We start from the raw sequence: 12,453 nt of genomic DNA on the forward strand, positions 1-12,453 counted from the left end.
AAATGGAGCTCCCATATAAAAAGGATAATGTAACTTCGAACACACAGCACGATACACTTTATGGCTATGGCAAAGAGTATTCATGCTCTCCAGGGTCCTATTGGTCGTCAAATAAGCCAAGTCTATTAAAGTTCAATAACGAAGTACTTTCAGAATGTTCCTGGATCAACTCATTTATCTCTCATGAACATTTTTTTCAACATCAGAAAATCAAATAGGGAAGCTCATAAAAATTGTTAGTACATGAAAATGTATTTTCAACAAACCTGATTCCAAGATTCATAGCTTCAGCAGTTCCAATCATACTAATAGCTAACAGCATGTTGTTGCAGATTTTTGCAGCCTGAAAACAAATGGAGTACCTATTAAATACCTTCATTTTCAAGTTGTAGCTCACAGGAAGTTGTTCTTTCCCCAACTCCACAGGTTTCTTTCTAAAAGTCAGAGCGTTTAACTGTTGATTCTCTCAAATGGGCAAAGGAACGTGGTGCCACATGGCTCCTTCTGAGCCTATCAGGCTATCTGGGAGCAGACTCTTCCACTGGGTAAGAACCCCGCAGTGGCGGCCAAGCTCCTCCTGTGGGCTCAGTCTGTAAGGAATACTGATCTATGTGGCATGACTGCTCTTTTTTTCGCAGTTTCATCGAGATAGAGTTGACACGCAGCGCGGTCTAACTTCAGGTTGTGGAGCATACTTACATGCATCGCGCAATGCTTACTGTAAGGTTAGTTAACATCCATTGTCTCATACAAATACAAAAAATACAGGTACATATATATTCTCTCCTTATGGTGAGAACTCTTAGGATTTACTCTCTTAACAGCTTCCATGTACATCACACGGCAGTGTTAGCTCTAGTCATCATGCTGTACACAAGATCCCTAGCACGACTGCTCTTCATGGAATGGGGCTTACAATCTAATTGGGGCAAAGGAGTAACACAGTGAAGATAGAGGCAACAAACAAACAAACACGCAACTGAGTGGAAAATTGTATGGCTACAAGACAGAGACAGTAGGAATTCCAAGTAGGAATTCCAGAGGGCAGGAGCTGAGAGGAAATGGAACCTAAACCCATGTCTTAGAAGCCCAGGCAGGAATTTAAACAGGCAAGAGAGAGAGGGGAGGAGAGCAAAGAAAAAGGTGAATATATAAGAGGGATTAAATATATCAGAGCGTGGGATGTTCTTGAGAACAGTAAGAAAACAGACTCATGTTTTAAGGAATAGTGAGAAATTTGATAGGTAAGACTAGGGCAAGAGCTGTGAAAGCTAGGGTAGAGAGTTAAAATTTGACCTGACAGGAAACAGGCATCTATTCAAAGTTTCAGAATGGAGATGTCTATGATGATACACACATGTTAATGGAGTAGGTTTTGGTTACAGTGTTGGGCAGAGTGGTCAACTTGGCATCCAGGGTTTCTGAGCAGTACACAAGGTATGAGCTAATGAGAGACTGGACCGGGTAATGTGAGGAATGGAGAAGACTGTCAACAATGAGAGATACTGAAGCAAAAATCAGCAGAACTTGGAGACTGGACAAGAGAATGGAGACAATAGGTATATCCGAGATAATACCAAAGTCTTGAATAAGATACAGAGGGTGCCAGTGACCAAGACCAAAGATTAAGAGGAGGGGATATCTAGTGAGAGCCTGTGTGTTGGTGGGATGGGACAACTAGTTTGATTTCAGAGTTCAGTGTTGTCATTCACCTCCAGCTGATTACAGAATTGATATATTTCTAAATGAAAATTATTTGCTTTTCAAGAAAAAGATTAGGGGCGCCTGGGTGGCACAGCGGTTAAGCGTCTGCCTTCGGCTCAGGGCGTGATCCCGGCGTTATGGGATCGAGCCCCACATCGGGCTCCTCCGCTATGAGCCTGCTTCTTCCTCTCCCACTCCCCCTGCTTGTGTTCCCTCTGTTGCTGGCTGTTCCTATCTCTGTCAAATAAATAAATAAAATCTTTAAAAAAAAAAAAAAAGAAAAAGAAAAAGATTAAAGTGTGTAGGTTACTTCTTCCTGACTATATTACAAACAGAACTGTAGCAAGTAAATAGATGGAGGATAACAGCAACTCAGACACCATGAGCACTTCATATGGAAGAAGTTTTAAGAATGACGTCAGTGGTCACTAGGATAATATATCAGAATCTGAATAATGGAACTTTCAATACATTTTTAATAAGTTAATTGGCTCATGTCTGCTTAATTCCAGCAGGAATGATGGAAAACTAATTTATTCCAAATTAATTAAAGAAAATCTGAGCAAATAAAGGGGCACCTGGGTGGCTCAGTTAGTTAAGTAGCCAACTCTTGATTTTGGCTCAGGCCATGGTCTTGGGGTTGTGGGATTGGGCCTCGAATTGGGCTCCACACTGGGCATGCAGCCTGCTTGGGATTCTCTCTCTCCTTCTCCCTCTGCCCCTACCCACCACCACCACTCCCCCCTACCCCACCCCATGCTCTCTCTCTGTCTCTCTCTCAAAAAAAGCAAAACAAAACAAAACAAAAACTCTGAGCAAACAAAAAATCCATATATTGAACAGAGTAGGGAGGAATAAGAAATAAGAATGTGGTCAGGAAAGAGAAATAACATTAGTCAATTTTATATCATCAAGTCAGTGTCATTAATGTGAAAATGTTACCTGCCCGGTCCCAACAGCTCCACAATACACCACATTGGAGCCCATGCACCCCAGCAACTCCTGGGCAGCAGCAAATTCATCTTCGACTCCTCCCACCATAAATGTGAGGTTCCCAGACCGAGCAGCTCCCACACCTGAATGGTTTGGGGGTAAAGGGACAGAACAAAAGGATACATTTCTTCAAATGTTTAAGTAGATAGTAAAATTAGAGAAAATCCCAAAACAAATAAAAATATCTTGCCTCCAAACTGTATTTATGTCAGGCACGTATGACACTCTAAATCTCTCCTGAAGAATGTGTGTGTGTGTTTAAGTAAGCTCTACACCCGACATGGGGCTTGAACTCACGACCCCGAGATCAAGAGTCACCTGCTTACAGGCTGAGCCAGCCAGGTGCTCCTCTCCTAGGATATTTTAAAAAGTAAGTATTGTGGAGTTTAATCATAAACCAAAAGGTACATACAGATTTAAACTCTTATTCTCAATTCATCTCAAATATCTGGCACAATCATGGTAGAAGAGATAGGGGACTCTGAAATGTGCATTTTATTCACATGTACCTATTATTCTAAGAAATCTGTTCAGTAATAGAAAGTATATGAAAAAGGTAACTTGTGCCCTGACCAGTGTGAGAACAGCCACAGGGGTCTGCTGCCTGAGTTCGGATTTGGGAGTCTCTGGCCCATTAGCTTGTTCTCTGTATACTATCTGCAGATGAGATCTACAAAGAGGAAGACCTGGCTCTTTCTCCCACAGACAAGCAGGCATTTCAGATGGTAAGAGTCCTTTTTAAGGTAAAGAAAACAGTTGCTTATTTAGACAGATTATTCTGATGTGCACTTTCCAATGTTATTTGATTTTTCTTTTCCCTCCTGCTGTATACTTTTTGAACAATTCATTCCTAGTGATATGAGCAGGAAGAAGAAATGAGCTTTGGTTTGGCTACTCCTTCATAGCTCTTAACAAAGGTCTGATACATATTCATGGATTGAAATGATTGGTTAGCACACAAAACATGCCCTAGACTTGTCCTAAAAGGGGGGGAAGCCTCATTCATCTAAATTTTTTAATTAACTATAAATAAAACCAAGAGTAGTATTATTGCTTTTAATATTAGAGAAATTTTAGTTCATAATTTTCAAGTTAGGTTTTGTTGACCAAAACCAGGAAAGTATGTGGAAGAGCTGTATTAGTACCATTTTTGCCTTTACACTTCATTATATAGGACAGCTAGGAATAAAGAAATCGTAATTGTCTGTGCTATGTATCAAACCTGGCCATTAGAACAGACAACTGCAAGTAATGGCCTACTTTTTAATTTAATTTATTCAATGAAATACATAGTTTATATATATAAAAAGCCCAAGTGAAGAGATCCCTATTTCACTGAAATTGTGAATATTTTGCTATTGCCAAGTCAAGTAGCCTTTTCCATTTTACAGTTCATGCTATTTTAACTAATTATTAAAAGCAAAAGAGGTCAGCATTATGTTAGCCAAATAATTATGGAAGAGGGAGTGCCCATGTGTTATGAAAGCCTGAGATTCTCACACATAAGGTTAAATTACATTATTTCACAATATTTCAGACACACTTTGGAAATGATTATGTACAAAAACCCAATTATAACAAATGCTTTTAATCAGCCAGTCTGTGTCCTTTGAACATTCTGATAATGTTGAAGTTTAAGTGACTGTCACTTTGTTAGTTTCTAATTTACTTCACTAAGATGGCAGATCATCATTACTGTTTTACAATTAGTTTGCTCAATTTCTAGAGCCATTTTTATTCAAACCACATAACTATCCTTACCCTAATCCTGTTGATCTGACCTAGGAAAATTAAGTATACGATTTAAGTCAAAGCTTACAAACAAATCCAGCGCTATCCATCATAGGTCAATAGCTTTGTATCTAGATTACAGATTGCTAAATAGCTTCAGAGAGTCATTTATTAAAGGAAAATTAATGCTGACAATGGTTCTCAGCTGGTTAATCTTTTGACAGGTATACTTTCTCACTTGTTCAAACACATATTTCAAAAAGAAGAAATAAGTTACTTAAGCAAGAGAAGACCACAGAAGAATAACTCATCTTTTAACTCAGAGATCTGTGGTATTTCCACTCTCCTTCTCTCAATATGGTGGCATCATTATTGGACTTTTTCATAACCCACACTCCAATGTCAGGGTCTGACTAAACTGCTAATTCTAAAGGTTCGGCATTCCTTGGGACCAAATCCTGTCTTTCCATACATACTCCTCTACATGTGTGACACTATGAAGCCTAGTCCCATTGCAAAGGCAAAATTAAGACCTAAGTAATCCTAAAATAAATGTAACCATTTTGAGTTTAGGAAATAATACTAGGAAGGTGAAACTCCAAAGTTACGTAAGACATCCTATGGATTTCAGAAGACACTGTACAGATTTTGATGACTATCAATAATAAATAACACATTTATTATATTGCCATGCCACTTTAATTCAAGTCCACTTCCCAAAACAGGAAAATAGGGGTGCCTGGGTGGCTCAGTCAGTTAAGTGTCTGCCTTCGGCTCAGGTCATGATCCCAGGACCCTGGGATCAAGCCCCGCATTGGGCTCCCTGCTTGGCGAGAAGCCTGCTTCTCCCCTCTCCCACTTCCCCTGCTGGCGTTCCCTCTCTCACTGTCTCTCTCTCCCTGTCCAATAAATAAATAAATTCTTAAAAAAACAAAACAAAACAGGAAAATAGACTATTACACACTTTTGCAGTTGCTAGAATATTGGGAGAAGTATTTTAACCTTACATTTAGGTAAATGTATATACAATATCAAAATACATCCTGTACTTAGTTGTATTACAGCATTAACAACTCGAGTGCTTTTCTCCCATGACTGCAGAATCAGAAAAACTGAACTCGGGGTGCCTCGGTGGCGCAGTTGTTAAGCGTCTGCCTTCGGCTCAGGGCGTGATCCCAGCGTTCTGGGATCGAGCCCCACATCAGGCTTCTCCACTGGGAGCCTGCTTCTTCCTCTCCCACTCCCCCTGCTTGTGTTCCCTCTCTCGCTGGCTGTCTCTGTCAAATAAATAAATAAAATCTTAAAAACAACAACAACAACAACAACAAAAAACTGAACTCATTTGTACAGATGAAAAGGCAAATGGCCAAACCATTCAAAATAGATGGCTGGACTACCCTGTTTTTAAGGGGACAGCCATCCTACCACTTGTCCTGGAGTCTGCTTCAATTTCAATCAACCTTAGAGGGGAGAAACACTTTAAATCTAATCTAAGTCTCAAAGTCAGCCTCTCACTCTTTTTCTCTCTCTCAAAGGTATCACAGGAAGCCTCCATTACCTAAACTGTCTTCCTTCTTTCTTTCCTTCCACTCCTATTTATGGTGGACATAAAAAATTTGACCACTGGAGAGCCATTTGTCAGTGGTTTTTAATCCTGGGAAGGAAGAAGAAATAGTCCTTGTCCTGAAGGAGTTTGAAACCTAGTGTTTGTGGTAGTGGAGGTGAGTGTGTACGTGTATATGGAGATGGGAGAAGAGAGAAGGCAAACAATTATAAATAGTAAAAGACAGATGCATACTACAGGAAACATCTACATACAGTCATCTGGAGATTCAAAGAAGAAAAATATCATCAGCAATTATCTGTTCAGTGCCTTTAACAATTTGCTCCATCCTTGTGCTTGGGAGAATATTTGAAATACAACTATTCCAGGAAGTCCAAAATGTAAGGTCACAGTAGGTATAAAACACAGTCTTTGCCCTCAAAAGGTATAAAATACAGTTAGGGAAAAGAGACATATACTCAGAAGTAAATGCCAAAAGGTAGCATCATGTACCAAGTGTCATGGATGAGGACAATAGCCACCAAATCCTGATTCCCTCTTTCCTTCCATGGTTTGACCTTCGTCATCGAAAGACTAATGAGTTCTCAGAAAGAGAAAGGGTGAAAAAGGAGACAAATTGTTCTCAAAGAGTAATGGTCTTGCCATCAACTGTGGGTAGGCTTTGAAAACTTTGATAAGAATATAGGTATTCTGGGGGCGCCTGGCTGGCACAGCGGTTAAGCGTCTGCCTTCAGCTCAGGGCGTGATCCCGGCGTTATGGGATCGAGCCCCACATCAGGCTCCTCTGCTATGAGCCTGCTTCTTCCTCTCCCACTCCCCCTGCTTGTGTTCCCTCTCTTGCTGGCTGTCTCTACCTCTGTCAAATAAATAAATAAAATCTTAAAAAAAAAAAAAAAAAGAACATAGGTATTCTGGGGGCGCCTGGGTGGCTCAGTTTGTTGAGCATCTGCCTTCAGCTCAAGTCATGACCTCAGGGTCCTAGGATTGAGTCCTGTCTCGGGCTCCCCACTCAGTGGAGAGCCTGCTTCTCCCTCTCCCTCTGATCCTCCTCCCCACTCGTGCTCTCTGTCTCAAATAAATAAATAAAATCTAAAAGAAAAGAAAAAGCTTACTTCCCACTTCCTTAAAAATAAATAAATAATAAAATTTTAAAAAAGAATATAGGTATTCTCAATCTATTTGCAGATCATGTTCAGAGCAGTTTAAAACAACATGAACTGAACAAATAATTTTGTATGTTTTATATATGGACATTGAGTACTGCCTGTTATCTAAATACACATAAAACACTATCTCTTTTCACAACAGACTTAAGTTCGCTTATTAGACGAAAACAATTACAAAACGGAGAATCAGAATTAAGAACAAATACAAAAATGAAACCATAAGATTTCACAATGAATTTCGAATATGGGTCTGAGTATCTTAGAGGTCCTGGCAAACACTATTTGGGAGAGGAATAAAGTAGCCTCAAGGAAAATGGAGTTTTTCCTTACATTGAGTTACATGGTTTAAAAAATCCTCATTTGGAACTTTATGCAGGAAGATGGTAAATGAAATAACAGCCAATCTTCATTATATTTTTATATCAAAAGCAGTAGAAATTTTTTCAAGGTAATTCAACTCTTGTTTTATATCTTTTTCTAATCTCAGCCCGCCTGCAATAGAGGTCAATATTAACAATAATCATCTCAGTCTAATATTTTATGTTTATCTGTGTCCCAATCTGTGGCAGTTTTATTTGTTATAAGAACCAAAACAGGCTTAAGTCTCAAAAATTATGCATCGACATGAACATAACCAGCAGCTGAAGCCATTATTCACTATTACTTGGCATTTCTATAGAGCGTCTCACTATTGTTTTCCCTTTCTTTTTATTTTTAGATAGAGAGAAAGCATGTGCATGCTTGAGGAGGGGGTAGGAGCAGAGGGGGGAGAGAATCCCAAGCAGGCCTCATGTCCAGCGGGGAGCCTGACGCAGGGCTCAATCTCACAACCTTGAGATCATGACCTGAGCCAAGATCAAGAGTCGGACGCTTAACCGACTGAACTACCCAGGCACCCCCACACTATCATTGTCTATTAAGTAAAACTTACTCTTTCTGAAGTACTTGTATGTTTATGTTCACCAAAGAAGAACTACATAACTCACTGTATCTTCCCTTTGGTCTTGAGTTGTGGGAAACAATGAACTTTCTTTTTTTTCTCCTAAAATGGTTTCTGACTTTTTAAGTTTTACTTCTCTTGTCAATGGGCTCTAACCACTTCTCTGGTTTTCTCATCTACTCCCTGCAACAAAAACCACCATGCTAGGCATACCGAACTATTTACAGTAGCTGGAATGTGCAATGATTATGATTTTTTTTTTTTTTTAACGTATCCATGCCTTTTCTGGGCGACTCCCTTGTATGAAATTCCCTTGCCTTCCTTTGCCTGGCTAACTCCTGCTTATCTTCCAAAGCTCAACTCATGTGAACTCTAAGAAGCAACTCATGATCACAATCCCCTTTTTCTATTTTTATAACATTTCTAGTGGTATCTGTAATAAGCACTTACACTACTCTAATCAATGATTTTTCTGGTGTGTCTTGTAAGGATCTTATGGGCAAGAGCTGTTTGAATCTCGACACCCAGCATATAACATGTGTGTGATAAATGTTCATTGTCTTTGTAGGAGGTGGGCAGAGAAGAAATCAATGGTTACTAGAATAACCAAGAATACAAATTAAGACTAAGTAAGACAATGTTTTCTAGCTTATCAAAAAAGCTCAACTTTGGAGCAGGATTATTCTCCATACGCAGTAATGGCATGTTCACTTAGTGCTGCATAAGCATGCGTAAGTACAAGCGCACACGTTTTTATTTATTTGTTAAAAAGACATTATTAGCAAGACACTAAAAATGAAGAATACGTAATCTGAGTTAAGAAGCCTGGAGTGAGGTCACAATTCAAGGTCACCCCACTTGGACAAGTTATAACACCTCTCAATCTTGGTTCCTCCCTCTGAAGATAGTGATAAAATCACTGGCCACACATACTCTGTAGCTCAAATGAAAGAATACTTGGGAAAGGTATTTGACACAGTTATCACACAAATGTTACCAAAAAGTTAAATATAACAAGTAAACCTACTTGAATACGTCAAGGTCCATGGCCTAAGAGCAGCAAAGAACTGAAATTTGGAATTCAGCCTTACTGAGAAGCTGAACCAAGGGTTATGACAGAGCCAATAACTTAGAATAACCATTTACAAGTCACAAATAAGGAGATCATTTTCAATTCTATGACTATCAGAAAGAGGCCTTCAAATCCAGAGAGGGAAGAGACTGAAATCTAAAAAGTACAATCAAATTACATTTGTTTTTGATACTGTAAAAAATCTTGCCACCAAAGCACTCTCATTGATATATAGCAAAACGTAGTAAATCACTTAATTTACTCAAAAGAACTTAAATGTTTTAACCAGTCTGCCATCAAAAGAGATCAAGAAGAGGACCAATGGGACTTGGGCTGCAATGTGAGCCGTCTTTAAAATGCAATTGTTCTAATCATTTTCTACAGATGCAGCCTCACAAGGGGCTGCTGTCACAGGGACCATTTACGACTTGTTATGGTGTCTCTATTGTTTACCGGCGACATTCGCTGAAAAAGGCGACAGCTGGGACAGAAAGCTGCTACTCATCGAACAATATAATCCCGTGAAAGTAATCAACAAATTTAAGGGTGTTAATTAACTTTACACTTTATCATGTTCAATTAGTTGTCCTTTCTAGAAAAGATTGCCGTGCACAATCAGTTTAGAGCGTGCCATGTTTGATTTGTAAGTGATCACTGTTTCTGTTTCAGAGTCCATGTCAGATGTTCTCTTGGGTTTTGGTGACACAGATGAATGGCTCTGCACATGTTAGGGGGTGATCTGGTTTAACATAAGCCAGCATAACATAACCCCTTGTTAACACTATTTCTGGCATTATCCGTGCTGGAAACAGAAAAGCAAAAACACTCTCAACACTATTCTAGAGTCAGATAAACAAAGTTTAGTTAATTTTTCCTGAAATAAACACAGACACAAACACATGAGAGAAATAAACAATTTTTCATCATTATTTTTCAGAGTAAGACTTGTCTTTCAGGGGCATGTTTGGGATCATTTCCTCCCAGCAAGATCTCGGAGCTCTGCTGCATTATGCACAAAGCACCACTGTACCCTCGTGCTTTACATAATGCAGATAGCCTTTTCCGTGGCAGGTGAACAAATGCTGGGGGTGTGTTGTTAAGTACTCGCTGGTGTTAAATTCTAGAATGTGACTTTTAAATTCAGAAGCTATATTCTGTAAGTGTGGGAAATCTGCAGGAAAGCATATTAATCTACGAATGCAATATGCCTTTTCTCTCACCTTTAGGCACCTGTCCCTACTTGCTAATAAGACAAGGAAAAGCTCATGATGGAGTGACAATATAGTCAATATTGCATTTTAATGAAAGTCACTGAAGTTTCTCTGCACTGATAGAGCTTTTGCATCAAAATACTTCAGGAGTCACTGATGAGGTGAACACAACCGGAAACCGAGGTTTGGCAGCAGGTGTCTTTAAGAAAACAAAAGCAGGGGATAGGCATCTATCTCTTAAAAACAAAACCAAAAACAAAACATCTACACAGGATTCTGAAACATCTTCATAAAGCTATACCTTGTTCTTCCACGACTAGCTGCTTCCTGCATAATATAAATGAAACACATATAAATAAACTACAGCTGGTTAGCTAGTTACAGCATGCATAAGGACAAAGCTGAACTTCTTCAAAATAGAAAAGTTGTTAACTCTGAAAGCTAATAATGTCCTAAGTTAAATATTAAAGAAGGAAATTATAGGCTATATCTGAAACAGCTGAAACCACAATACACAGCAGCAGAAAACATTAGTTTTCTGCAGAAGATCTGCAGGGAGAAGGGAAGCGGTCGATAGATCCTTAAATTGGAAGCAATAGCCGTTCTTCTATCCCAAGTTGGCAGCTGCTACATTTGCAGACCTGGTTCATTATTTACCCATAATGACCATCAAGCTGCAGTCAAAGTCAGATCACAACAACTGTCAGCAGCTCTTTTAATTAGCCTTGTTTGAATTCAGATAAATATCACAATAGACCTGCTTATGCTGAAAGAGCAACAGAACGTTCCACATGGAGCTGGGCGGGCTTGAGAAGGACCAGTGAGTGCAGTATGGAAGCCATCAGACAGAAACAGAGTGGAGTTTTTAGAGGGTAGGGTAAATCAGAACAAAATGGTTTGCTTTCATTTTGAAAATCGCTTTAAAAACCAATTCCTGACATTCACCCCAGATGAAGGTGGTGCACAGTGTTGGACTGCAATGAAAGTCTAGCTTCTGAAAGCTTCATGTCTGGAGTCCAAGGAGAAAGTTAACTTAATGCCTTCGGAGACTGTGATTTTAAAAACTCCAAACCTTGTAGACAATGTATCTCTCAGCTTTAAAATTAATTTCTAAAAGCCAAGTAAAAAAAAAAGTCATTAAATAGCTTGCAATTTTATTAGACTTTTCTAATTTCTATTTTACTTTCTTTAGGAGCTGCATAATTTGCAACATTTTTCTGTGATAGGAATCTGCTCTCTTCTATACATTCCTTACGTTCAGCATTAATAATCACCAAGTAAAAACAAGGCCAGCAACCAAATTTTGAGTAATCCAATCACTGCCATATTCCACCGTGCTCTCGGGCTTTCCCCCCTCCATTCTGCTTGAGAAGAAAAACAAGGGCGATGATCACCTGCCCTCTATTTTACAGAAAAGTGATTGTTTGCATATATTCTGTTACTGCTTTGGGGGTAGGTAAAAAGAAGTGAGGGCTGACACAGAAGGGAGGGTAGAAAGTAAGAAGGAATAAGATAAAGCAAGATGATAACCTCGTAGCAAACCGAAATAAACTGAGGACAGCAAGGAAACTGAAGAGAAGGCTGTGCTAAAAAGCTACACTGAGCAGTTATCATCTCTGGAAACCACTCAGGAATCCGTTTGAGAATCTGGACTCTTGCATTTTGGAGTGGGCATAGTTGAAGAAGTGGTGCTTCCAAATGGAAGCTGGACGCAGCCCACTCTCATTCTTTCTAGGCCCTCAGTGATTATGTGTTGTTCTGTAACCATTTCGGGTGCTGCACAACATAACATTAAGGAAGAGCAACCAGATTTGCGTGAGGATCAAGGACACGCTGTTTACACAGGGTTTGGATCTCACTTACTATTTCCTTATTGAGTAGAAAAACACTCCTATAGGAAGTAATAAAAAATCATTATATTTGTGGTCGACTTCAAGTACTAAAACCTGTGTAATAAAACTTTTACAAAGTGTTGCGAGACCAAATATGTGATAAAGGCAACTATTGAATGTTGACAATATAAGTGGGGAGAACACTTCATCTGGTTTCCTGAGAATGAATCATAGCAAAAA

The 12,453-nt window shown here is 39.2% G+C and overlaps 1 protein-coding gene across 1 annotated transcript in view; it reads right to left on the reverse strand.

The window, feature by feature from the left end:
• The window catches only part of HIBADH (3-hydroxyisobutyrate dehydrogenase), a 101,679-nt gene that overhangs the window by 12,373 nt on the left and 76,853 nt on the right, over positions 1–12,453 (reverse strand). The window contains exons 5-6 of the mRNA XM_026508373.4: positions 2,647–2,780; positions 267–343 (exon numbers count right to left, since the gene is read on the reverse strand). Coding sequence (XP_026364158.1) covers positions 267–343; positions 2,647–2,780 — 211 coding nt within the window. The remainder of the gene's footprint in view (positions 1–266; positions 344–2,646; positions 2,781–12,453) is intronic.

Source organism: Ursus arctos, unplaced genomic scaffold (assembly GCF_023065955.2).
Source record: "Ursus arctos isolate Adak ecotype North America unplaced genomic scaffold, UrsArc2.0 scaffold_3, whole genome shotgun sequence".
In the NCBI taxonomy this organism is placed as follows: domain Eukaryota; kingdom Metazoa; phylum Chordata; class Mammalia; order Carnivora; family Ursidae; genus Ursus; species Ursus arctos.